The sequence below is a fragment of the Oryctolagus cuniculus genome, chromosome 16 (genome assembly GCF_964237555.1).
Source record: "Oryctolagus cuniculus chromosome 16, mOryCun1.1, whole genome shotgun sequence".
NCBI classification, from domain to species: Eukaryota; Metazoa; Chordata; class Mammalia; order Lagomorpha; family Leporidae; genus Oryctolagus; species Oryctolagus cuniculus.
Window position 1 is genome coordinate 25,497,612 of NC_091447.1, and position 27,963 is coordinate 25,525,574.

The window sequence follows — 27,963 nt, forward strand, 5'->3', positions numbered from 1 at the left end:
TTATGTGCCCTGGCACAGAAATGATATTTACAAGATTTTTGGATTATACTTTTTTCTTCAAAACTCTGAACATGTTGTTATAATTTTTTCTGGCATTTATGCTTATGAAGAGGAATGAAAACTTGAAATACATCTCTTTTAGATAACCTTTATTTTTTTTTTTAGCCTATCTAAATATTTGAGGAGGCTTAATCTCTTTTTTTATTGTACCTCAAAGTTGATCTCTTTTTTATTAACACCACCTGCTCCTCCAGAAACCCTTGCTTCTGACTCTTGCTCCTACTCTAGATTCTGAACTGTGTCGGCCACTTCTGCCCATACGGTGCAGATGCCCGAGAGTCTTAGAATCTGCTCACAGTGGTCATCCCAACGGGTTCTGCCACTGGGTGTTGCCTCTGCCATCCTTCTCTGAAGCCTCCTCAATGGAGTGAGAGCAGCCCCAGTAATTCTGAATTCATGAACCACATGCAGAAACTTCAGTTGTTTGTTTTTCTTATCTTAATTGTCAATATTCTTTTTTCCATTTATCACCTTTTCCCCAAGAAGAGAATTTCTTCTTAGATCCCTCTGCAGAGCCTTCAATCTCTGATCATTCCACAGAACTCCCTGATATGCCCCTGTGAGAGTGTTCCTGAAATAAAATAATAAAGAATGATAATATATACATGGCCCCCAACTTAATGATGGTCAAACTTACAAGCTTTTGCCTTTTGATGGTGCTAAAACCATCATTCTATTTTTCATTTTCAGTACATGATTCAATAAATGGCATAAAATATTCAAGATTTTGTTATGAAATAGACTTTGTGTTAGATGATGTTGTCTATCCACCAGCTGGACATGTGTCGTGAGCACTTTAAGACAGGCTAAGCTAAGCCACGCCATTTGGTAGATTAGACATAGCAGCCACATTTCATCCCATGATATATTCCACTTACACTGGGCTTATCAGGACCTGTAAACTGAGTAGCAACTGTCATCGGTTTTTACTCATCTGACCCAGGGGAAAAACCAAAAAAGACACAAATTCAAAATAAAGGTGAATGCTAAGAAGAAAGTCAGACCATACACTCACCCACAGACTTCCATCTTCAGGTTAATCTTCTGTGACCTCTAGATTTTACCCCAAGTTCCCAGAGCAGAGACAGAGCGGACTCTTGGAAAAGTAAGGCTTGAACTTATCAGAAAAATGTCCATCTTGATCGTCCTTTCAGAGATCTTTCATTTAATCACTTCCTAAATATGCGCCTCACAAAGATATTAACTTAACTACATCCCAATTTCCTTGTCATCAAAATATGCAAATAATACTGTACACGGGATAATTAAAGGTTAATAAAAGAGTGAGTGGGAGGGAGGAAGAGGAGACCCAGGGACTGACCCCAGCGACCAGCTCTGCAGAGACGAGGAAGAAGCGGGGAGCTCCGGCCACGTCAGCCCTGATGATGATCAATGATTCAGACCAGTACGTGGCCTCCCTGGAACCGGCACCCTTCTATCATCCCTCAACAATTCACACCGGTAAAAAGGCAAATGAATTTTTGTCTCTAATAATGCTGGAATGTCAATTGTGGCTGAGAAAATTAGTTTAGTTTTAAAAGTCAATTACAAATAAATGTACCATGCAAATGTCACAAGGGACTGATCCTGAATTATGGCGGCTCCAAGAAACCAAGTGACCCAGAGAGCAATTCAGGCCTGCAGCCATACGTCATTGCGAGTGAGGCCAGTTCCAGCACCAAGGCCCACACCGTGTCCCCAGCACGGAGCTGGTTATTCCACTCCCTATTCCAACTTGCGTCCCTGCCTTGGGTCAGTCCCCAGGTTTCTAAGCAGCATAAAACATGCTCGCCATTGTGTGTGTTCCCTCACTGCTATGAAATCACACGCTTCCTGTCATGTCTGCCTGCAGGTTGTGCTGCTCTACGCCTCCACCTATGTCCTGGTGTCCCTCAGCATAGACAGGTACCACGCCATCGTCCACCCCATGAAGTTCCTGCAAGGAGGTGAGCTGGCCCCGCCAAGTGCTCTTCTGGGTCCTCCTTGATTGCGGGTAGGACTGTTTTCATGAAAAATCTCCTCTCGATCATCCTCTTCCTCCTCATTTTCTCCTCCTCCTCTTCCCCTTTGTCCTTCTCTGCCCCATGGGTCTGAGTGTCTAAAAGCAGGTAGAAGAGAAAGGTTTGGTACCTGGAAAAAAATGCAGATGATCCCAAGGATGACCCAGAGTCCCCGAGGAGAGGCTGGCTGGGCCCCCTTGCAGTCGTTCGTCTTGGTGCAATATACCCACTTAGCTCCTTTAGACTCATGTTGACACACATGAGTGTGCCTGTTCAAAGAAATGAACAGTCCCAGCCGGCACCGTGGCTCACTAGGCTAATCTTCCGCCTTGCGGTGCCGGCACACCGGGTTCTAGTGCTGGTTAGGGCGCCGGATTCTGTCCTGGTTGCCCCTCTTCCAGGCCAACTCTCTGCTATGGCCAGGGAGTGCAGCGGAGGATGGCCCAGGTGCTTGGGCCCTGCACCCCATGGGAGACCAGGAGAAGCACCTGGCTCCTGGCTTCGGATCAGCGTGGTGTGCCTGCTGCAGCGCGCCAGCCGCGGCGACTATTGGGGGGTGAACCAACGTCAAAGGAAGACCTTTCTCTCTGTCTCTCTCTCTCTCTCTCTCTCTCACTGTCCACTCTGCCTGTCAAAAAAAAAAAAAAAAAAAAAAAAAAAAAAAAAAGAAATGAGCAGTCCCCCTCAACTTGTTCATTTTCCAGAAGCAAATATGGTGTCTTACTTTCCCCCAAACCACAGAAACCATCCAAAAGATATTTTTAATTGGTGATCATCCTGGAAAGAAGGGAAACCCTCCTTGATTCAGAACTGCTGAGGGTCCCTGAAAGAAAGCAGCATTCGGGTCAGAGAAACCACAGCTCGCAACAGCCCCGGTGAGGCTGCCATCGCGTGAGAGAAGTTATAAGAGCATTTTCTGAACAGAGCGCACGAATCCCCAGAGGAGGCGAGCAGCCAAGCAATGCTGGCCTGCCTGAAGCCCACCATGAGGGGCCATCCCAGCAGGCCTCCCTTCCTGACGCCTTTGTCCATCGCAGGTGGGCAGTGGGGTTGGAAATCCCTGCTCCCCATGCTGGGCTTGAAATGACAAAGGGTCCTGGGGAGCAGCAATGCCCTGGCAGGACGGTGGTGCCCAGATCCAGACCAGGCGCCCACTGCTCTGCCCGCAGGCAGACCCCGCCCTTCACACCCCCTGAACAGGAGCAGGAGCCCAGCACTCAGCCCTCTGCAGTACCCTCCGCCTGTGACAACTGATGGACTGAAGACCCTAACAGGAAGTCTTTACTGCAAAGAGGAGGGGCCAAGAGATATTACAAAACGTCTGGCAAAGTCAACTCTGGGAAATTCATATCACATTTAAAATTCCATCCACGGGATTTACCCCGGAGAAAGCAACATTAATGGTCTGAGTAGATCTTTAGCATAAGCAAGCTTAGTCAGTGCCAGCAGAGGGCTTTAAGAAAGCAGGAAATTGGGGTAATTTTTGGACAATGATATAAGCTGGTAAAAATAACTGAAAGGAATTTTTTTTTTTTTGACAGGCAGAGCAGACAGTGAGAGAGAGACAGAGAGAAAGGTCTTCCTTTGCCGTTGGTTCACCCTCCAATGGCCGCTCCAAGCGGGCGCACCACACCGATCCGAAGCCAGGAGCCAGGTGCTTTTCCTGGTCTCCCATGGGGTGCAGGGCCCAAGCACTTGGGCCATCCTCCACTGCACTCCCTGGCCACAGCAGAGAGCTGGCCTGGAAGAGGGGCAACCGGGACAGAATCCGGCGCCCCTATCAGGACTAGAAACTGGGGTGCCAGTGCCGCAGGCGGAGGATTAGCCTAGTGAGCCACGGCGCCGGCCAGGAATATTTTCTAAAATTGGTTTTTAAAATGTTTTAAATTGGTTTCTTTCTCTCTCTCAGCCTCTCCTTCTCTTGTGTAACGGACTTTCCAATAAATAAATAAATCTTAAAAAAAAGAAACATAAATCTGAGGATAAAAATTAGGAAAATATCAATTATGATGAAGAGAAATATGTAGTGTTAGACACTAAAACATAATATAAAACTGATAATTAGAATAGCGTAATACCAGATCCATAAAGTACATAAAATTTCAATTCAGTTAGAAGAGAATGAGTTATTCAGTATATGATGTTGGAATAGCTGAATATTCATTATAAAAAAATTAGGTCATCACATGTCTCAGCTAATTACACTATAAATTCTAGTTGTATTTTATAAAGTAACCATTTTAAACATAAAAGCACTAAAATAACATCCAGGTAAAACTTTTATTTGGTAATCATTATATTTGATGAGGGGAAAAACCTTTCTAGGAACATACCAAACCAGAAACAATAAAAGAAATAGAGATTTTTTACTACAGCAAATTTTTGAAATTATTTACACAAATAATAGAAGACACAAACAAAAAGGAAAAGAGTGAATAGCAAATACTTGTACAGAAGAGAGTTAATATTCTTCTTATAAAGAACTATACAAAGAAATAAGAACATTTCAGTTGAAAAATAGGCCAAGAACATGACCAAAATATTAAGAAGCAAAGAAACACAAATGAGTGGAAAATACATAGAAATGCTTATTTTGATGAGTAATTAAATTACCACAAGATTAAACATTGGGATAGGAAATTTTACCAACCAAGTGAAAAGACTGGAAGGAAGATTCCTCTCAGTGTTGGGAGAATATAGTGGTATGAAAATGTGGTAACCATAAATTGTAGACACTTTTGGAGGCAGTGTAACAATATTAGTCAAAAGCTAATAAATATGATGCTTGTAAGAATTCATACTAAGGAAATAAGCAGAGTTGTGCAGAGAGGTACATACAAAGTATTTGTAACGGAAAATATTTGGAAATGAAATACTTGTAGTAGACTACTGAGAAAATTGGAGCTGAGTGTAACCATGGGAAATGTTACTTATCATACTTTTCAAATCCCACGTCACACGCTGGTCCTCAAAAGAGCTCATTTTATGGAACTGCTCCAGGGAAGGTCTGGGAGGTGCTGATGTCACCCAGCTTCGAGCCTTCCTCACATTTTTTTATTCTAAGCTCAAAATAAAATTCTATTTGAAGAAAGGCCCTTGCTGCCAAATGTCACTTGTACAGATATAGCTTTTGATAATATGAAAAGATGATAATAACATCCTTTCTCAGTGGAGAAAAAGTAGGTTGCAAAGCAGCATTTATATTATAATCTCATTTAGATATTATATTATTTGAAGGCATTATCAAAAATTAAACTATCATAGCCATATATTTTTCTTATTATCATTACTTTTATTTGTTAGTGCTTCTATAATCATGTGTAACTTACATGATTATTTAAAGCATTGTGTGTTACATAGAAAGGGAGAAGCCTGAGACAGAGAACAGAACTGGACAAGAGCAGGAGGAAGAGGGTGTCTGACTTTCTGTGGATGAGAGACACAAAAGACAGTCCAGCGGGTGCTCAGGCTTGCGTTGCATCTGCTCGGGGCTGGAGCCCCAAGCTCAGATGGGCGCAGCTGCCTGGGAGGCCAGCATTGTTCCCTCTGCTGTGTGTTCGCAAGCTGCACACCTGGTCGAGTCAGAGCCTCACCCTGTGGGCCTTTCCCAGGATAACCCAGCCACTGATGCAGCGATAACAGCTCCAAGCATGAGCCCTGCTGGGACTATGTTCTCAGTTACTGTAGCAGAGTTCAATCATTTTGTGTTCTATTTGATTATTTGCATCCCCACCCCTATTAAAAGACACTGCACTGTTTAGCCACCAAGTAGAATCTGAGTAAGACCCAAACATCACAGATTCTCCTACAAGTCAAAGGCCTGGGGTCTATAGAACAAGATGACATTCAGATTCTAACCACTGAAGAACAACAGCACCCAGGAACAATTGACATCCTCCGTAGAATCCTACCAGCCTTCCCAACACTGCCATCAAAAAAATGCTTCCAGTCACATCGTCTGCTTAAAACCCCATCCCGCATCTTCCCTGATCCAAACGCTCACTGCTCCCCATACCCAAAATTTTTCATTATTCCTTTGGGAATCAACTCCTCTACACTCTCTGTCTCTTCAAAACAGGTTTCTTCCACCTTCTGTCCCCCGAGATACTTGAGTTCCCTAAAATCTCTCAAGAGAATGCTTCTCAGCTTTGCTCTTGGGTTCCTCACAGCCTGGTGGTGGTGGCAACACGTTTCTGCCTCCAGGAACCACCTCCTGAATATTTCCCCTCTCCTATTGCACGTGCATGTCCTCTCTCCCTTTGGTGCTCATGTTATCAGCTTAGACTGGCTCCTACAATACCTCCTCTATGTCGCTACCCCGTATGGTCAAGGCCCTCATGCAGAGAAGATGTTGACACTGAATCTTGCCCTCTTGCCTGTCACACTGTCCCTATCCCAGGTGACTTGATGTCTACGTGGACAAACCAGCCAACATCATGACCTCTCGGATTCTTGATCTCCTTAAATCTAGGCAGAGGGGCTTCCCATGACAACTCAAAGAGCTTGCTGTGTGTTTCTCATGTGACCAATTACTCACTCACGCCAGAGGAATCTAAAAGGAGAGAGGGAGATGTAGAAGGGGACATTTAAGTTTGTGGAAAAATCCATATTATGAAAAAAATATGCATGAATTTCAAAATTTTTGTACTAAAATAAATTTTTTAAATTATTTTTTGACAGGCAGAGTTAGACAGTGAGAGAGAGAGATAGAGAGAAAGATCTTCCTTTTTCTGCTGGTTCACCCCCCAAGTGGCCGCTACGGCCGGCACCAATCTAAAGCCAGGAGCCAGGGCCTCCTCCTGGTCTCCCATGCGGGTGCAGGGCCCAAGCACTTGGACCATCCTCCATTGCCCTCCCTGGCCGCAGCAGAGAGCTGCACTGGAAGAGGAGCAACCAGGACAGAATCCGGTGCCCCAACCAGGACTAGAACTGGGGTGCCGGTGCCGCGGGTGGAGGATTAGCCTAGCGAGCGGTGACACCAGCCATAAATTTGTCTTTTAATTGAATTTTTCCATGAAGGAAGGCACTATTTGAAGTACCCCTGTGGAACTTCTGATAAGAAGCTTTTCTAGGTCTGGGGGAAAAGATTCTTCCCCAGAAATGTCTACCAACGAGTACGAGACTCCAGAGGAGGAGGCTGGAGGTTGCAGAGAGGAAGAGAAAGACACTGACTGCAGTAGTCGCTTTTGTCACTGTAGTTAAAGTAACCGAGTAAAGCTGACTCGCACAGGAGAACACTTAGTTTCACTCATGGTTTTTGGGGTCCACAGCGCAGGATGCGGTGGGCCCAATCGGTTCGGACATCTGGTGAGGCCGGAGACAGGTGACTGGCAGTGGCAGACCATGTTGTAGAGCATCGATCACATGGCAAACCAGAAAGCAGAGAGAGTGGCTGGGCCCTTCCAGGCTTTCACCACAACTCTCTCCTGAGAACTCCCTTCTGAGGTCACATCCCCCAGTGAACCAAGGACCTCGCACTGGTTGCCTACTAAAAACTACAGTTGGATCAAACGCTTCTCAATACCATAGTCACTGGATGACTGAATCAATGGATTAACGCCAGGGACAAACCAAATCAAATAGCAGTTGAAATTCTAACTCAAGACTTCAAATTGTCCAGTGGGCCAGTGACATCTCTTTTGTAAACATCCCAGTGTGTGCAATTCAGCAAGAACAGAGCCCCAGCTGTTCTCTCGAATCTTTCAGATGCACGATTCTGTGAGTCTCTAGTTTCTGCTAGAATGTAAGTCCAACCCCTTCAAACTTAGAGTCAAGAGGAGATGACTAGTATTTCTTGACGATTTCATTACTTTTGGCTCTTTTTTTTAAAGATTTTTTATTTATTTATTTGACAGGTAGAGTTACAGACAGTGTGAGAGAGAGACAGAAAGGTCTTCCCTCCATTGGTTCACTCCCCAAATGACCGCAACGGCTGGCGCTGTGCCGATCCAAAGCCAGGAGTCATGTGCTTCTTCCTGGTCTCCCATGCGGGTGCAGGGGCCCAAGCACCTGGGCCATCCTCCACTGCCCTCCTGGGCCACAGCAGAGAACTGGACTGGAAGAGGAGCAATCAGGAGTAGAACCCGGCACCTATATGGGATGCCAGCGCCACAGGCAGAGGATCAACCAAATGAGCCACAGCACCAGCCCCTCCTTTTGGCTCTTTGACTAAACCGGCATACTGGGCCCTGCCACCTAAAGATAGATGCCCACCATCAGGTTCGAAGGCTGGGAGTGAAGGTGGCTTCCTGTCTCCAAGGAAAATGGCCCAGGACCAGTTAGCCCAGCCGGCAAGGCCAGGTGGAGGATTAAAATGATAAATGTTGACAACAGCTTAACAGAAAGCATGATGATTGTTTTTTTAAAACATTCCTGTGGGACCAGCTTTGTTGCACAAAGCAAGTTAAGCCATTGCTTGCAATAGCAGCATCCCACATCAGAAGACCCTTTCAAATCCTATCTGCTCCACTTCTAATCCACCCCCTGCTAATGCAGTAGGGAAAGCAGTGGATGATGGCTCACGTGCTTGGGCCCCTGTCACCGACATCGGAGACCCAGATGGAGTTCCTGGCCTGGCCTGGTCCAGCTTTGGCTTTGGGGAGTGAACCAACAGATGGAAGACTTCTCTCTGTCTGTCTCCCTGTCTCTCTCTGATGTTTTGCCTGTCAAATAAATAAATAATTCTTTAAAAATATAGACTGTTAAGTGCATTTTTTTTCTCTGCTGTCCCATAGTGACCTGCTTCGGTGGCCAGAGTGGGTATTTTTAAATTCCATTTTAAAGGGGAAGAAGTGAGGCTGAGACTGAGTGGTTTGCTCAAGGTCAGAATGTTGCATCTGAAGCCAGTGTGCAGGATCATGGCTTCCAGGCAGCAGGACGTGAATACAACAAACCTTACTCTCTCGAACCAAGTCCAGACAAAAGAAGGCTCACTATCTTTGGCAAATAGCTCTCAAAGATTGCCTCAAAGATTTGTAGCACCGGGTACAATGAAAGGATGCTGGAGTGACAAAAGGCCACATCCCTGCCTTGTAACCAGAAACATGGGCTGCGTGTTGAAGGACACAACTTAGCATTCGCACAATATATTACGTAGCAAATGCAAGTGGCACAGGCTGAGCTGAGCTCCCTTATGCCACACCACATTGCGAGTCAGACAGCTGAATCGGCGAAGGTAAAAGGAAGTAGAAATTGGGAAACACAAACCTCACGCCAGGCAGTAGCTATCAGCCGTACAGGCTTCTCTTATTCTTCACAAGAGCCAACATGTAGGCACCGTCATCCCTTCTGACTCAGAGCAAACAGGCGCTGGGAGACCCAGGGAGCTCCAGGGTGGTTCTCAGTGATCCTGTCCTGCATAGACGCCAAGTGTGCTCCCACAAGGTGCGTCCAGTTTCCCAGCTCTATTTCTCTTTCCTTTGAGCAGAAAAGCAAGCCAAGGTGCTTATCGGGATTGCTTGGAGCCTGTCTTTCCTGTTCTCCATCCCCACCCTGATCATATTTGGGAAAAGGACCCTCTCCAACGGCGAAGTACAGTGCTGGGCCCTATGGCCTGATGACTCTTACTGGACACCGTACATGACCATTGTGGCCTTCCTGGTGTATTTCATCCCTCTGACAATCATCAGGTAAGAGACCAGCAGGCCAGACTCACGTGGGGGCTTTCCGGGTTCACCAACTGGTGCTCTCCTCCCCTATAGGCCACTTGTTCATGCTAGCATCCTTGGGGGACTAGCCAGGCCACCGGATTTTATCTAAAGCTATGATGGTTTGGGGCTGGGGGGTGCTGTGAGTCCCCCTTCAAAGCAGAGTCAGGAAGAGAACTAAAATGTCCTGAGTACATACTACAGGACAGGGACTGTGCTGAGGGATTAATAACTACCCCATTAACCACAGAAGAACCCTATGAAATAACTACTGTTCCCCCATCTGATAAGTGATAAAATTGAAGCTCAAAGAGGTTTGAAACTTGGGGTTGTCAGACTTTATACTCAGTTCTTTCTGTTGTATCAGGCACCCTTTCAAATACAGGGTATAACACTAGTTTCAGGGATGTGGTTTCTGCCTGGCAACCAGGAGTCAGAAGGAGTGGTGGGGCAGCGAGTGGACAGGCAGGCAAGGCCAGGAGAGGAGAAGCTGGCAATGACCCCCTTGTAGCAGCTGAGGGGAAGCTCATTTGTGAAGGGCCTCGGTGACCAAGCACAGGCTGTCCCCTATTTCCTGTGGCCAGGGGTGATCTGGAGATTGACGTTCTGCAGAAATAAGCCCAACAATCTGATCAAGGCAAGTCTCATTTGGTCACGTAGCAAGGCCACCATGAGACGGTGGCTCTGGGTGTGTGGATGGGATGGAGAACTATGGAACACCTGTTGAGGGTGTTCACGGGCTATGTTGATCCTGTCCCTCTTGAGTGATCCCATGTCTACCAAGGTATGTCACATAAGTCCTGAGCAAGCGACAAGTGGCTTTTAGGTTTTGGTAGGTACAGCATTGTGATAAAAATCCTAAATTTAAGATTGTACAGGGGCCAGCGCTGTGGCTCACTAGGCTAATCCTCCACCTGCGGCGCTGGCACCCTGGGTTCTAGTCCCGGTTGGGGCGCCGGATTCTGTCCCGGTTGTTCCTCTTCAAGTCCAGCTGTCTGCTGTGGCCCGGGAGTGCAGTGGAGGATGGCCCAAGTGCTTGGGCCCTGCACCCCATGGGAGACCAGGAGAAGCACCTGGCTCCTGCCTTCAGATCAGCTCGGTGCGCCGGCCGCAGCGGCCATTAGGGGGTGAACCAACGGAAAAAGGAAGACCTTTCTCTCTGTCTCTCTCTCTCACTGTCCACTCTGCCTGTCAAATATGTCAAAAAAAAAAAAAAAAAAAGATTGTACAGGAGGAGTGAACATTTGGCTAGCAGTTAATTTGCCAGTTAGGGAGCCTGCATCTACATCAGAGTAGCGAGTTTCAATCCCCATCAACAACTCCTGATTCCAGCTTCCTGCCAATACGGACCCTGTGAGGCAGTGGTGACACTTCAGCGAGTGTGTTCCTGCCACCCGTGTGGGAGGCCTGCACTGAGCTCTTAGCTCCCAGCTTCGCCCTGACCTAGCCTTAGCCATTTGGGAAGTGAATCAGTGGATAAGAGCTCTCTCATGTTCTCTCTCTCCCCACTCCCCGCTGTGTGTGTGTGTGTGTGTGTGACTCTTTCAAATAAAATAGATGAATAAATCTTTTCAAAAATCTTTGCTAACATAAGAGGTTTTAAAAAACTCATTATTGTAATATGCATTTCTTTAATTAAGCTGATTGATCATTTTTCAAATGTTTTATGACATTATAGGAATCACCTTTTCTTGCTCATTCTTCATCTTTAGTCTCAGGAAATACTAAAGCCAGGAGAAAGGTCATCCATCATACTGTCCAACCCCTGAACTTATCACCAGAATAGACTTAGGACGAGAAGAAGCTAGATGCCTGCTCCCCTTCACAGGTGCAGCCGGGTAGGAACCGTGACCCCACCAGCCAGAGCTGCAGCCTGTCTGACTTTTCATGTTGTCCCATCATCTCTGCCAAATCACCAAATTAACATCTACATTGTATTTCAATAGAATAACCTTCGCCAAGTCAAATGCAGGAGGATGCTTGAAAGAGAGATGAAGTTTATTTAGAACCAATCTAATGTTTGTCCCAACAACATTGGAAAGTGCACGTGGGAGAGGAGCGAGGCTCAGTGGAAAGAAAGCATTCAGAAGGCAGCAGCTCACGCCATTGCGTGCCACCGAGGCATCGATTCCCGCAGCCCCACGCGTCTCAACGTCACTCTTGATTGATTGCCCATTCGTGCAAGAATGCGGCACCCGTGAAAGCCCTCCCCCAAGCAGGGCAGCTGCAGGAGCCTGCGAGCCACACAGCTCCGGGCGCTCCGTGTCTGGCCAGATCTGTCGCTCAGTCCTGTGCTGCCTGAAATTCCCCCACCAGGACTTGCGCTCACATCGGCCTGCAGCCTGACTTGTCCTTGAAAAGGCAAAGCATCATGTGTTTGCTGATGAAAGGGAATGATTTCAAAAGCAGGCTTCCCTCAGCTCTCACCAAACAGGCTTCCCAAGGCCTGCTGTTGCTCCTTGCTTCCAGCCGTGGTGGAGCTGTGAAAACCATCCTGGCCCACTTCCGCTGGAACTGCTCCAAAGTATTTCCTACCCGACGAGAAGCCCACTGCTCACCCAGCCTCCTTGCCTTTCCGGGGGCAGGGAGCCGGCTGCTGTCTCTGGCAGCCGGGGCACCCCCAACCTCTCAGCCGCAGCTTCTGTCCTGAACCAAGACCAGGCCCAGGTAGAATTTGGTGAGGATCTGGTTTTCCGAATAATCCCTGCTGTGGTTGTTATGATTCCATAGCTCTCAGAGCTAAGGGTCATGCCCTCCCCCACGCTGTGTGTGTGTGTGTGTGTGTGTGTGTGTGTCTTTTTTATCTCCTCTCTCCAAATATAATTCACACACACATGCTTATATCTCTCAGAGCTAAGATTCAAATTCTTTTCCTTTCTTCCTTCCTTCAAAAGGTGGAGCAACAGAGAAAGAAGGAAGAGAGAGAGAGACAGAGAGAGAGATTGATTTTCTATCCTCTGGTTCACTCCCCAGATGCCCACAACAGCTGGGAATGGGCCCGTCCAGTTAGGAGTCAGGAACTCCATCTGGGTCTCCCATGTAGGTAGCAGGGACGCAAGTACTTGGCCAATCATCCATTCCCTTGCTAGACGTGTTAGCAGGGAGCTGGATCAGAAGCAGAGGAGCAGGACTTGAACTGGCATTCCAGTAAGGGGTGCTGTTGTCCTAAGCAGCTGGTCATCCTGCAGTAACTCAATGCCCACCCCCTTTTTCCACCCTCTCTCCCTTCCTTTTTCATTCCCTCCCATACTGTAGCCCCCCCAGACTTGATCCTCTTGCTTATACCTCTTTTAGGTAAGCTTAAACTCTTAATTCCAAGTTTAAGTAGACAAAAGGAGCACCTCAAAGATATTTGCTCAGTTTGTTACCCACATCATAGTTGTCCATGCATGCTGCATACCTGGGTACCCTAAAACGTTCACAGAAATGTGGAATTAAAAGATAATGCTCATTTTCCATGATCATTTTGAAGACTCATATATCTACATATCTTTACCAAATCTATAAAGGGGGAAGAGGCAGCATTTCTTTGGTGTTTTTGTTTGAATTTCTTTCATTACATATGAGACTGAATATATTTTATACAATTTTAAAGCACTTATTCATATGGCTTTACCTATTTTTATTTGAATGTTTTCATTTTCTCTGATCTCTAACTTTAGAAGTATTCTTTATAAAATAACATTTTCCTGTTTTAATATGTTGTGAATATTTTCCTAGAATGACTTTTGTCTACTCATATTGAATATCTTTTCCATTAATAGCAATAAAATAGCAATAAACATAATTAAGAAAAGGAGAGCATGAGTAACTAAATTAGTGGTTTTTCTCCCACAAATGCCACATAATTTTACTTATTGTAGCTTTATTTTTGTTTAATATCCACCGGATAGGATCACTCGTCTTTTTCAAAGACTCCCTGTCTATACCAGGCTGAATTGTAGCTGCCCCCTGCTTGCATCCAGCGCTCCAGCTGTGACAAACTGTGCTCTGCTCAACACCGTGTCTTTGTGTGCATCATTCCTCATAGCTGAACTCTCCCAAGGTCACTGTCCCTTGCTTCCGGCAAGCTTGTTCACAAATTTGTTCATTTCTCATCTACAATATCAACTCCACAATGGAGCTGTCCAGGCCAACCCCACACCACATGTGCATTCCATAACCTCAACTTGACTTTGCTCTTGTTGTCATGAAGAATCCATGGTAGTGTAGCTGTCTGCTTGTGTTGCTATATCTCATGAGTGCAAGGACTATTGTCTCTTAATTTCTAAATTCCAAACCTGGCACTCAATAGACACTTGGTGAACACTGGGTTGAATGAACAGTGCAGGCCTGACTGACAAACTGCACCAACAGATGTCACTCCCCCTACACACACGCACACGCGCGCACACACACACACACATGCCTGTTTGGGGCATATGGTAGCTCCTCCATAAATATACTTGAAAGGAAAGTAGACAGGGAGGAAGGAAAGGAATGGGGGGACAGGCAGGGAGGGAGGGGAGAGGAAGGAAGGAGCTGCGCCGTCTGTGGCAAACTCTCATGAGGACTGTGTATGAATAAAGATGTAGCTGTTCCATCATCAACTAAATCAGGCTCTCAGGGACTGGAAACCATAGTGACTGACAGGCAAGGCAACATATTGCTTTTCTGGGTCAAAACAACTCCTGTGGTTTCAAAATTCACTTGATGTGACTGTGTAATTGTTGTAGGAGAGGTTATTAGCCCTGGTGTAATTGCTTTACTTTAGCTGTGCTTCTTTTCTTGCTACCTAATTAATTTCTCATCCTCCTATCATTTTTATCTCGATGAGATAAAGGTACAGGCAGGGAAAAAATCCATAGCCAACAATTTTGAAGGAATAAGTGGAAAAATGCACATTAGTCATGGAGCACTGATTTGTGATTTGTAAGAAAAATTCTATTGTGCTTGGGGAATGGGGATCAGACTGTGGGAAAAACCCCTGTTGGTTTGGTCCAACTCTGTGGAGTACAGGATCTTGGTGGGTAATGAGGGCCCAGCAGTGTGGCCATCTCTATCCATGGCATGAGATCCAAGGCCAAGGAGGATGACAGGGCCTGGATCAACAACTGCACCAGGAAAAGAAGGGTAACCCTTCGTATTATTAACCCAGAGGTGGCGAGAGGAATGCCTTTTCTTTTTTTCTTTTTTTTTTCTTTTTTTTTTTTTTTTTTTTTGACAGGCAGAGTGGACAGTGAGAGAGAGACAGAGAGAAAGGTCTTCCTTTTGCCGTTGGTTCACCCTCCAATGGCCGCCGCGGCTGGCGCACCGCGTTGATCTGAAGGCAGGAGCCAGGTGCTTCTCCTGGTCTCCCATGGGGTGCAGGGCCCAAGTACTTGGGCCATCCTCCACTGCCCTCCCTGGCCATAGCAGAGAGCTGGCCTGGAAGAGGGGCAACCGGGACAGAATCCGGCACCCCGACCGGGACTAGAACCCGGTGTGCCGGCGCCGCAAGGCGGAGGATTAGCCTATTGAGCCGCGGCACCAGCATGAGGAATGCCTTTTGAAAAAATGCTCGCTTATTGGTTTGCTGTGTTATGGTAGAGGTTGGTGGTTGAACTTCCAACTTGCACTCCACCTCCATTCTAGGCTGCTCGTGAACTCACCCACAACTCTGCCCTGGTCGTGTGAATGAATCAGGAAGGGCTACGGGATCCCATCTGGTCAGTGGATTACAGGGAGTGTCTCTTCTCCTACTTCATATGTGACATCACAGAAAAAGAGCTTGTGTGAAACAAAAACCACAAATAATCTGTGCCAAGACCACGTTAGCTGATGGAGAGCATGAGACAAAGAATCTAAAGTGATTCATGGAGGGACGGGCCCGAATCCCTCCTGATCACGCCCTCCATGGGTACCTGGGTGAGAGGTGGGGCGCGTGACTCTTGCTCTTATCTTGGGATTTCTGAGCCAAAGGATGTGGGCTGCTTCTGCGTAAGGTCACTCTATTGCAGTCACTTCACTATGAGGGGGAATAAAATTCAAGGACGACTGAGTCATTCCACACTGCCCTGATTGTCAACATGTTCTGCCCAGTCTGGTGCAATAGCTTCCTTTCTATTTTCTACCTTTTGCGTCCCTGTTCCACATCATAGCCAGAGTTACATTTGGTGTGGAGAATTGCTAAGTACGCAAAAGACAATAAAATGAGTAATAAAAATCCTCCTCCCACTTGCTCTCTTGTCTTATTCCTTAGAACTGCCACTGCTAATAATTCCTTGTATACCCTGCCAATTCTGCCCAATCCCTATAATTTTATGTATTTTTTGCGCAAATGGAAGCAAATTATTCCTTATGAACAATGTCTGATCTTTTACAAAAGCGACTATGAATCATTCCACTTTTCTGCTTGTAGTCCCTCAGTGGGTGTCCACTGTTTCAGGATAAAGTTCAAAACCATTTACCCAGCCCACAAGGCCATTTAAGAAGTAGTTACTGCCCCACTTTCTGTCTTCTTGGGCTGAGCAAGCTTCTTTACTCTCCGTGTTGTTCAAATGTATCACGCTCCTCCTGCCTCAGAGCCTTTGCACATGCTATCCCCTTGCCTCCATGATCATCTCTTAGGTATTGATAAAATATTTTAATTTTGATATGTTTTAATTAACCCAGTAATTATGCATAATTGTGGAGTATGCCATGGCATTTCAATCCATGCATGCAATGTAAACTGATCAGATCAAGGTAAACAAAATTCTCTCTGTGAACTCCTTGAGGAAACCTTTGTATCCCTCAGATCTCAGCAAAAACTCTGGGAATGCTTACTTGAGCCCAGCACACACCAAGGCCTCTCTGATGTACCATGCGTGTTATCTTCACAACCCATTGCTCTTTTGCTATCATATCATACGTGTGTCCTCATTTTATTATTATCTCTCTTCCCAAATAAATAAATGTGAGTTCCATAGGGCTAGGACCTTGTAGCTTTGCCTAGCACAGTATACATAATGGTCCAGCCAGTGCCTGGGGTAAAGCAGGTGCCCAAATAAATATCCTGATGTTAACCGATGAAGGACAGAGCCACCGTGAGCCAGGATGTGTCCTTAAGGCCTCTGCCCAGAGAAGACAGAAAAGGGCCTTATCACGTCGTGCACCTGGTCTCCATCCACCCTCCCCACGCTTGGCAGAACACAGGGGCCTTTGGCCTCTAAGCAGGTCTGCAGGGCACAACTGGACATAATCTCAGAACCCCCGTGAGTCAGGAAAGCCAAACTGGCAGAAACAGAGCGCTAGGCCCCTGCTGGCTCTAAAGCTCTGTGGCTCCAAGACTCGTGAGCATCGGTTAAGTCCCCAGCTGTGCTGAACCCCGTGGGAGCCATGGAGGGAGTGTCGATGCTCTGAGTGGAACGCTGTCCACTGTGTCTTGTGGAGAGAGACGTGTTTGTTCTGCTTCCTGGACATTCCTCCCACATGACCCAGGACCAGGAAGAAGGGACCAGCCTCAGGCATGGCCTCCTGTGACAGCCCTGCAGGCCTCCCTCCGGCCGTGCGGGCTCTCCCACTCTCCCACATCATGAGCTGCCTCTGTGAGCAAATGAGGGAATCCAGAGCTTTGTCTGGCTGCACGTTCACAAAATCTGAAATAAACCAGTGAGTTTCAGGGGCCAGGCACTTTCTGCAATCCGGGTAACCCTTCAGTCTTCAAATTTCTAGGAATCGTACAGAAGAGCTAAACCTGGAGAGAGTGAAGATAGTGCTAACACACAGGAGAAGCTGCACCCAAGACAATGAGGATGACTTTTCTTCACTCTGCCTATGAGAATGGAATATTTCTATATGTTGATCATTAAGACGTGGTTGCCACAGATGGGCACAGTGTAACGAGTGCTACACCAGCACAAAGGCCACAAGGAAGGGGGAGCTAAGTATCACTGGGAGCAGGGGTAACTCAAAAAGATTTTGCAGCTAATGATGTGTGGAGAATGAACTGAAAAGAATGAAAATGCATTCCAGGGAGAAGCCGAGGTAGGCACAGAGCGGTGGAAAGGGCTGGAGCTGACGCTTGCAGAGAACCCCTGAGGTTGGGTGAGTTTGGTTGGCCTGCTCCTGTGGACCGAGCAGACCAACACAGGGGGAAGATGCACCCAGAGACAGTGGGGTTGAGGGAGCAGGAAGATTGAGAAAGAGGCAGGCAAGGCAAAGGAACCCAGTGGGAGTCTCGCCTGCTCCGCCAAGGGGACTGGATATTATCTTGCGGAAACGTGGCTTGAAGTCAGGGAAGGGGGAAGCCAGGTTCCCCTGATTTGGAGCAGGTGAGAAGCCAGTGATTTTCCATCATCTGCAGAAAATGATTTGAAGCATGCAAATGGCTCTCTGTCCCGAAGTTCCAGCTCCCAAGGGGCAAGGGATTTAAAGACAGCAGCAGAGTGGGGTGTTAAACAATTACGACAGTAATCAGGCAGGAGATTAACTGGGGTTCTTGCATTAGCAGCACATGTACCAAGTTTGCATTGTGAGAGATCAGCGCGGCCCCCTGAGCAAGGATGACACAAAATTCAGGAAGTGTCCTGGAGTCTTGTGTTTGATGAATACAGAGTTTCAGCTGCAGGCAGACAGTGGTGATGGCTGCACAGTAATGTGAACACACTGAATGCTACAGAACTGGACAATTAAAAATGGCCAGAACAGCAACTTTTATGTATATTTTACCACTGCAAAAGAAATCATCAACATATGCTTCTACAATATAGCAAAATACGTGCTGCTGCCATTAAACAAGGTATCACAGTGAATTGAGAGATGGCAGAGTCCTGATTAATACTGAAGAGGAGAGAGGAAGAAGAAGGGGTGGGAAATTGTCAGTGTGAAGGAGCAATCCTCGAACTACCTGATGGATGAGATGCAGGACGTGAGAAAAGAGAGAGGCATCGTGGAGGTCTCTCTGAGGCAAGACCACTGCCCTGTAGGAAGTTGCCCGGTTGGGGCAATAAGTGTTAGAGGCACTGGAGTTAGTGGGTGTCTTCCTGGCTAACAGTTAAAACTAGTACTGGCTTCCCACTCGTCTGATTGGTCCTACGTAGAACAAGAGGGACTGACTTGGGACCAGATCCCCATTGCATAAGACCTTGGTTAACTTTTCCATTTTATTTACAGCTAATGTTCAATAAATCTTTGAATGGCTGATCAGTTGAATACTGGGGTTAGAACTGCCACACTCCAGGAGCATGTCATGCTGGTAGTTACCTTGCCTTGCATTTCATTTATCTGGGAAGCAAGGTGAATATTCAACTTCGGATGAAGAGTAGACTCACTAAGAACTTCGTTGCATAGTAAAGGCAGACATACTCCAGAAAAGCCCTGGACAGGTGTATGAAAAAGAAGAGAGATGTTCCAAAAGCGTCCTGAGCTCTGCCGGAGTAATCAGTAGGGTTTGCTGAGCAAGAACAGGAAAAGACAATAGGAACAGAGGAATTTAGCACAGTCATTAATTAAGTTATAGTCTAAAGATCATTAAAAGCAATTAGTGCTTTGTCAGCTACTGCCAACTGGAGCTGGAATTTTCCTTTCTTTTTTTTTTTTTTAACTCATGATCTCAACAAAGAAGACTGCACAGTCTTAAAATTAAGCAGCACTTTGTCCCAAAGTTTTTGATTGAGGTTTTTAATAAATTTGATAGGTCAAATAATATTTAAAAACAGTCCCGGGGGAGCCTTGTGATGCAGTGGATTAAGCTGCCACTTGGGACGCTCATGCTCCGTATTGGAGTACTGGTTTGAGTCTCAGCTGTTCTGCTTCCGATACTTAACTAATAAGTCCTGGGAGGCAGCAGATCATGGCCCAGCAATTGGGCCCCTGCCCCGCACGTGGGAGATCTGAATGGCGCCCTGGGCTCTGGGCTTCACCCTGTCCAGCCATGGCTGTTGTGGGCATTTGAGAGGTGAACCAGTAGACTGAAGAGCTCTGACTCTCTCTCTGTCACTCTGCCTTTCAAATGGATAGGGGGCAGGGGGAGTCACTTTTTAAAAGGGGGATATAAATTTTTATATTTATCAAAAGAGACAGTATACAAAATTTACTAATGGTTGTGAGTCATCACCATTTTGATTTCCTGTTAGGCACAGCATACATTATGCAAGAGTGGATGTGACATACGGTAAAAAGTATGCAAAAAGACAGGAACGGAGGGGTGGACGCCTGGCTTAGTGATTCAGACGCTAATGTCCCACATCAGAGTGCCCGCATTTGATGCCCAATTTTGATACCCGATTCTAGCTTCCTGCGAATGTGGACCCTTGGAAGTAGTAATGATGGCTCAAGTAATTGATTTTCTACCACCTGTGTGAAAGTTCTGGACTGAGTTCCTGGCTCCAGGCTTCGGCCCCGAGCCCAGGGCCGTTAGAAGCACTTTGGTTTTTTGTTTTTTTTTAAACTTTTATTTAATAAATACAAATTTCCAAAGTACAGCTTTTGGATTACAATGGCTTCCCTCCCCCTATAACTTCCCTCCCACCCGCAACCCTCCCATCTCCTGCTCCCTCTCCCATTCCATTCACATCAAGATTCATTTTCAATTATCATTATATACAGAAGATCAATTTAGTATATATTAAGTAAAGATTTCATCAGTTTGCACCCACACAGAAACACAAAGTGTAAAATACTGTTTGAGTACTAGTTATAGCATTAATTCACATTGTACAACACATTAAGGACAGAGATCCTACATGGGGAATAAGTCCACAGTGACTCCTGTTGTTGACTTAACAATTGACACTCTTGTTTATGGCATCACTAATTGTCGCTCCCCCTCTTCGTGGAGGAACGACACTAAGCCCTGCCTAGGCTCCATATCCGAGTCACGGCACCATTATGTCGCTCCCCCTCTTCGTGGAGGAACGACACCAAGCCCTGCCCAGGCTTCATATCCGAGTCACGGCACCATTATGTCGCTCCCCCTCTTCGTGGAGGAGCAACACAGGACCCTGCGCTGTTCTTTCGTCTGCTCGGCCCTCCCCGGGTTTGCTGCTGGTTCTTCCCGGGTTGGCTACTATCCCTTCCACCTCCGTGGAAGGGCAGTTCCCCCTGGCCACATTCCCCACTTCCGCAGGGGAGCGGCACACCGCCGGCCGGCTTTCTCGGGGGCTGCACAGATGTTCCCCTTAGATGTTCCCCATAGATGTTCCCGGTGCATGCCGTCTCTCTCCTCCTTTATAGTCCTCCTCCGCCAATCCCAACTCGGCTGCCCACATGCCGAGTACGCTGCTCTCCAATCAGGAGCAAGTCCTACAGTTTATTGGTTGAACTGGAGGCAGCTGGGTAGAAGCTGTTTTCTCCTCTCCCAGCGCCATATTGTAGGAGAGCAGATGCATAGAATAAGTCTTAATTCCAGTAACTTAGTCTAGTCCGAGCTGCTCCCCACAGAGGAGAGCAGATGCATAGAATAAGTCCTAATTCGAGTAACTTAGTCTAGTCCGGATTGCTCCCCACACTAATCATCCTAGACTCTTGTCATGAGTTGCCAACGCTATGGAAACCTTTTGAGTTCACTGACTCCGATCTTATTTAGACAAGGTCATAGTTAAAAGTGGAAGTTTTCTCCTCCCTTCAGAGAAAGGTATCTCCTTTGATGGCCCATTCTTTCCACTGGGATTTTTGTTTTTGTTTTGTTTTTTTTTTGTTTGTTGTTTTTTTTTTTTTTTTTTTTTTGCTTTTTCGTTTTGTTTTGTTTTTGCCAGAGTGTCTTGGCTTTCCATGCCTAAAATACTCTCATGGGCTCTCCAGCCAGATCCAAATGCCTTAAGGGCTGATTCTGAGGCCAGAGTGCTGTTTAGGACATCTGCCATTCTATGAGTTTGCTGTGTGTGTCCCGCTTCCCATGTTGGATCGTTCTCTCCTTTTTAATTCTATCAGTTAGTATTAGCAGACACTAGTCTTGTTTATGTGATCCCTTTGACATTTAATCCTATCATTATGATCAATTGTGAACTGAAATTGATCACTTTGACTAGTGAGATGGCATTGGTACATGCCACCTTGATGGGGTTGAATTGGAATCCCCTGGCACATTGTTAGAAGCATTTTGAAAGTGAACCAGTAGTTAGGAGCACTCTTTTTCTGCCTCTCAAATAAATAGTGACAAATTTTAAAGGGAGGAAGCGGGGGAGGAAACTGCATATTTTAAGTCCATAAATTTTTAAGCACTGTGCTTGGCATGTTAAGTGTTATCACTTTGATACTCAAAAAATCTAGGAAGTTGGTATTACAAACTCATGTTACACCGTCTCAGCTGAGGTTCAGTGTATTGGTTATCTTTGGTTGTATAGCAAATTATCACAAGCCTAGTGACCCAAAACCATACATTCATTATCTCAGAGTTTCTGTGGGTCAGGAGTCTTGACATGGGTTAACTGTTTAGGCAAGAAAGCTCTCAAGGTGTTAGCCAGGGCTGAGGAGCCATCAGAGGCTTCATTAGCAAAGGACCTTTCTAAGCTCCCTCAGGTTCTCAACCAAATTAATTTCTTTGGGGCTGCAGAGCCAGCAGTAGAGAGACTGGCGAGACAAGCAGTGCACTCTCTCATCACGTGTGCCGCCATGGCTTGGCGAGAGGCAAGCCGTGGGTCCCACCCACACTTGAAAGGAGAGGATGGCGGCACAGATATTAGGGGCAGGGGTCACAGAGGTCCCTTAAAGACTGAGTCCAAGCCAAGCAACAGCAAACGGGAGAGGACACAAACCCAGGGCCTTCCGGCTCCGAACCCGGGCTTCAGTTCTAACCAGGATTGTCCTTCCAAGCACCTGGCTTACCTGGTGGAGACTGTTGAACTTTGCCGGCCCTCAGCCTCCTCACGTAAGAAAGAAGCAGCTCCACTGAGCTGGTCTTTCTGGACACTTTTGGTCTTAGTAAGCACAGGGGGAAGGTATGGCTAAGGGACCCCTCCCGCCAAGGATTTGAGACTCCTCGCAGGAGGGAGCCACCTGTCACCACACAGGCGACCCACCAGTCGTTGTAACACGCCTTTGATCTTCCCTGCAGTGTCATCTACGGCATCGTGATTCGAACTATTTGGGTTAAAAGCAAAGCTTGTGAGACTGTGAACTCCAACTGCTCAGGTACGTTTCTAATCTGCACTGCCCAACTGGTCGGCCAAAGCTTCCTGCAGAAAATGTTAGCCGGTTATGCAAACCTCGTCATGATTGCGTTAGTCTGGGGTGTGTGTGTGTGTGTGTGTGTGTGTGTGTGTGAGATTATAATAAACTATTCTGGGACTGGGTAACTTCATATAGTGAAGGGGTTTCTTTGGCTCTCCTCTGGTGAGGACTTCAGGAAGGACAGCATCACAGCAGATGAGTGTGGGTAGAAGATACCACATCACCAAACAGGGAGCTAGAGAGCAAGGCAGGGGTAGGGTTCATTCGCTTTTGTACTGTTTGGGTTTTTTTAATTTTTTTAAAGATTTTATTTATTTTATTTGAGAGTTAGAGTTACAGACAGTGAGAGGGAGAGACAAAGAGAAAGGTCTTCCTTCATTGGTTCACTCCCCAGATGGCCGCAACGGCCGGAGCTGCGCAGATCCAAAGCCAGGAGCCAGGCGCTTCTTCCTGGTCTCCCTCATGGGTGCAGGTATCCAAGGACTTGGACCATCTTTTACTGCTTTCTCAGGCCATAGCAGAGAGCTGGACTGGAAGAGGGGCAGCCAGGACTAGAACTGGCACCCATATGGGATGCCGGCACCACAGGCAGAGGATTAACCAAATGAGCCACAGCGCCAGCCCCTCTGTTTGGGTTTAAGATTTGTTTAATACTGAGTTACAGAGAGAGGGAGAGACAGAGAGAGAGAGAGAGCTGAATTAGAAGTAGAGCAACCAGGACTCAAACTGGTGCCTATATGGAATGCTAATGTTGCAGGCAGTGGCTTAACCCACTGCACCACAATGCTGGCCCCTGGGCTCATTTCTTTCATTTTTTAAAATATTGATTTACATATATGAAAGGCAGAGTTACAGAGAAAGGAGGAGAGAAAGAGAAAGAGCAATTTTCTCTCTGCTGGTTCACTCCCCAGGGCCACAATGGCCAGGGTTAGGCAGACTGAAGCCAGGAGCTTCATGTGGATCTCCCATGTGGGTGGCAGGGGCCCAGATACTTGGGACATCTTCCACTTCTTTTCCCAGGTCATTAGCAGCAAACTGGATTAGAATGGGAGCAGCTGGGACACTAACCACAATGCCTGGGTCACTGGCAGCATTTCCACCTGCTATGCCACAATGCCAGCTAGGGCTCAGTCTTCTCACAACCTGTTCATGACCAACCTTACAGCTCATAAAAGTCTTTGGGCCACACTCAGACCGTATCCAAACTGGAAGAATTGTGTACGGCCTGCACAGTTATAACAGGACCCTGCTGGCAGACCAAGCCCACTTGGCCTCTCTGAAAACTGAGAGAAGGAACAGGGACACTGGGCCTGGACAAGCTATGCCAATACAGTCCCCTGAAGCAGCCCCTGAGGAAGGATCCCAGGAGTGCCCTAGTCTCAGGCCTAGCAGAGAAGCACCCTGGAGGGCCCAGAATCAGGGAGCCGCTGCTCAGGGAGGATGCACGTGTTCAGCCAACATGGCGATGGACTTTTCTATTTGGCTGGAATGTAGAGATCATTAAGCTGTCATCTGTCTGGAGGATGACCCTGGACGCAATGCCTACCAAGCCTGGTCAGTCTCTCCCTGCTTCCCCAGTACAGCAACTCAGCCCACACTGAGCCTGAGGTCACCCACAGCAACCCTCTGCCAAGTTCAAGTCAATAAGTCTGGATGCCAAGCACCTCCTATGTGATGAGCTCTGAGACCTGGAGGCCTGTCCTGCTTCTCGGGCAAACAGTACTGCCCCCGACTTGGGTCAATTTCAGAAAACACAGCAAACCAAATTTTAAGTCTGGTTTGGTGGTAGGTTGGCTTCCGGCATTGGTTACCATAGATAGTGGACTGGTTTCCTAGGCTGGCAGCTACAGAGTGTGGGTCAGAGTTCTACGTTATTGTGGCTCGCCGTTGTCCATTGTATCTGCTCAGAGCAGATAGTGTCAGCACCCAGGCCAGTCCTGTCCTGGCATTAGCATCCGTAAGCCTGCGTGATGCCTCCAAGATCAACCATCTTTTTCAGAACAAAAGAGAAGCTCACAGGGTAAGCAATTTGCTTGCTCCCACACACAGCACGTGACATGACCAGGATGTAAATGGACATAGGACTGACCAGAAATCCCATGTTTTCTCCCCTACATCAGGCTGCCTCCCAAAAAAAAGAGGACATTATCAAAAGAGAGATGGTGGGTGATTGGGAAAAAAGAGCTTAAAATTAAGAAAAAATTTTAAGATTAAAAACCCAAACTCAACTGCTTCTGGAGTTCTGCCATCAGGGTGCTATTCCATCTTAGGTTCTGAGGTTTCTGTCTTGATGTATTTAAAATATAAACAGTGATGGGGCCAGTGCTATGGCACAGTAGGTTAATGTTCCGCCTGCAGCGCCTGCATCCCATATGGGTGCCGGTTCTAGTCCCGGCTGCTCCTATTCCGATCCAGCTCTCTGCTGTGGCCTGGGAAAGCAGTAGAAGATGGCCCAAGTGCTTGGGCCCCTGCACCCACGTGGGAGGCCTGGAAGAAGCTCCTGGCTCCTGACTTCGGATCGGTGCATCTCCGGCTGTTGCAGCCATTTGCGGAGTGAACTAGCAGAAGGAAGACCTTTCTCTTTCTCTCTCATTCGCTGTAACTCTACCTCTCAAATAAATAACTAAAATCTTTTTTTAAAAAATAACATTAAATAAATAAATAAAATATAAATAGTGAGATATGGCTCGTAGGTTCGGGGCTAATTTAGTAGAGGTAGCTGAGGTGGTCCTGTACTCTCACGTTTCAGTCAGATCAGTTTAAACCCTTTTCCTGTGGTTTCTAGCAGTCCCAGAGGCTGGGCTGCTCCTCCTGCCTGTCCCACGGACTCCTGGGCTCCCTGTCTCTCCTCCCACGGCCCTCTGTTCCCTCCACTGCCCGCCCAATGGACCAGGGAACCGAGTGCTCACCACTGACAACAGAGCATGCAGCAGGCCCCGCTGGAGGGCTGGGGAGATGCGAGGCTTCCACATCCAGCCAGCGGGCCCACCCCTCTCTCAGCAGACGTCCACCAGCTGTGGCTGAGCTCCTGTCTCTCTCCACAGTCCCCGATAGCTCCCTGCTTCTGTGCATTCTGGTCCTGCTGATGTGGGTGCACCATTACCCCCCCCAAAGATACAAACAGTCGCAGTCTCTTCTGTTCCATAACATACTCTGCTATCTCCATGACTCTTATTTCTTAGAGTCCGTGGTTGTTATTACCATCAGTGACCTGCTTCTGAAATGAGGGCAGCTGGTAGTCTCAAAAGCTCGTATATCCTCAGTATCTTATTCATACCTGGAGCTCACTTGATTTCCAGCCTGTCGAGACGGCCCGGCAGCTCTGCGGCCGCCTGGTAAATGGGGTCTCCGGCAGGATTATTGTTCATCAAGAAGCGGACATTAGCCATGATTAGTGTGAGCAGAAGCTCACTTTGTAAACACTGGCTGCAAAACTCAAGCCATCCTTTGGGTAAGAACCACTTTTCTTGCTGACAAATATGTCTATTTTCTTGCACTCAAAGGCTGACAGAAAGAAAAACACCTGCTTCATACATGATCTAAAGTCTTTCCCACAAACGAGCGTGGAGGGTGAGACAGAAAGGAATGAGGTTTCCGATCGTACATATATTATCTTTTCTAAGCAAGCACGCCGCCGTTGATGCCCTGGGCTATCTACGTCCATAAAATAGAATATTTACTGCACGGGGCCAGGAGTTCAGGGAGGGCCCACCCACAGAACAGACAAGGAGGGTCCACCCACAGAACAAAGTCTAATATGAGTACAGATGGATATAACTGGCTCTAGCTGTTCATGACTTGACAGGTGTCATGTAATCCATGCTAGCTCCAAGCTGCATGTTTAAAAGGAAATGAGAGAGAAGGGGATGGAGAAAAAAAGCTGTGGATTAGGAGCTGGGTGGGAATCCTATTCATTTTCTACCTTAATAAACTTAAGATAAGCTCATTAACTATTCTCATCAGTAACAGTGGATAAAATGACTTTTCTACAAGCAACTACATTAACATAAGAACTCAAGGAAAACAAAGACACAAATAAATAAAGGTTATTACATGCTCCCAGAGAGTAAGATTCAGTATTATAGATGTTGACTTTCCCAGCTGATCTACAAGTTAATGCAATCCCAATCAAAAGTGAATTAAAACATTTTGCTGAACTTGATAAGTCTATTTTAAAAAATTTACATGGAGAGCTGGGGTTTGGCATAGCAGTTAAGATGTCACTTGGAATGCCAGCCTCACAGATTAGAGTGCCGGGTTCAAGTCGCAGCTCCACTCCTGATTCCAGCTTCTGCTAATGCGCACACTGTGGGAGGGGGTCGGCGCTGTGGAGTAGTGGGTAAAGCTGCGGCCTGCAGTGCCTGCATCCCATATGGGCACCGGTTCAAGTCCCGGCTGCTCCACTTCCCATCCAGCTCTCTGCTATGGCCTGGGAAAGCAGTAGAAGATGGCCCAAGTGCTTGGTTCCCTACACCTGCGTGGGAGACCCGGAGGAAGCTCTTGGCTCCTGGCTTCAGATCAGCACAACTCTGGCTGTTGCAGCCAATTAGGGAATGAACCAGTGGTTGGAAGACCTCTCTCTCTCTCTCTCTCTCTCTCTGCCTCTGCCTCTCTCTAACTCTGCCTTTCAAATAAGTAAATAAATCTTAAAAAAAAAAAAAAAAGAAAAAGAAAAAAGAATTTGGGCAGCTGACATCCACATAGGAGACCAAGATTGAATTCTCAGCTCCTGGCTTCCACCTGGCCCAGCCCCAGCTGTGTGGGCATTTGGTGAGTAAATCAGATGATGGGCCATCTCTTTCTCTCTCTCTCTCTCTCTGTCTCTGTATCTGTCTGTCTCTGCTCTCTTCCTCTCAAATAAATTAAATAAAAATGCAAATCATAGGTTCACTAAAAATATTTTATAAGTAAGGGAAGGAAGGAAGGAAGGGAGGGAGGGAGGGAGGGAGGGAGGGAGGGAGGAAAGATATGGAATAATTCAAGAGCCAAGAATAGCCACGAACTTTCTGGAGAAATTAGAACAAGGAAGGGGAGAAGGCTTGCTATATCAAATATTTAAGTGTATTATTAAAGTCAGAGTGACTTAATAAAGTGAGGTATTGGCACAAATAGAAAATAAAACAATTCCAAAAAAATACCTATATGTA

General features: G+C 46.8%; 1 protein-coding gene across 1 annotated transcript in view; it reads left to right on the forward strand.

Annotated features, from left to right (window-relative positions):
- Window positions 1–27,963, forward strand: part of NPSR1 (neuropeptide S receptor 1) — a 174,611-nt gene that overhangs the window by 134,946 nt on the left and 11,702 nt on the right. Inside the window, 3 exon segments of the mRNA NM_001204444.1 lie at window positions 1,913–2,006; window positions 9,487–9,688; window positions 22,701–22,777. Of these exon segments, the coding sequence (NP_001191373.1) occupies window positions 1,913–2,006; window positions 9,487–9,688; window positions 22,701–22,777 (373 nt within the window).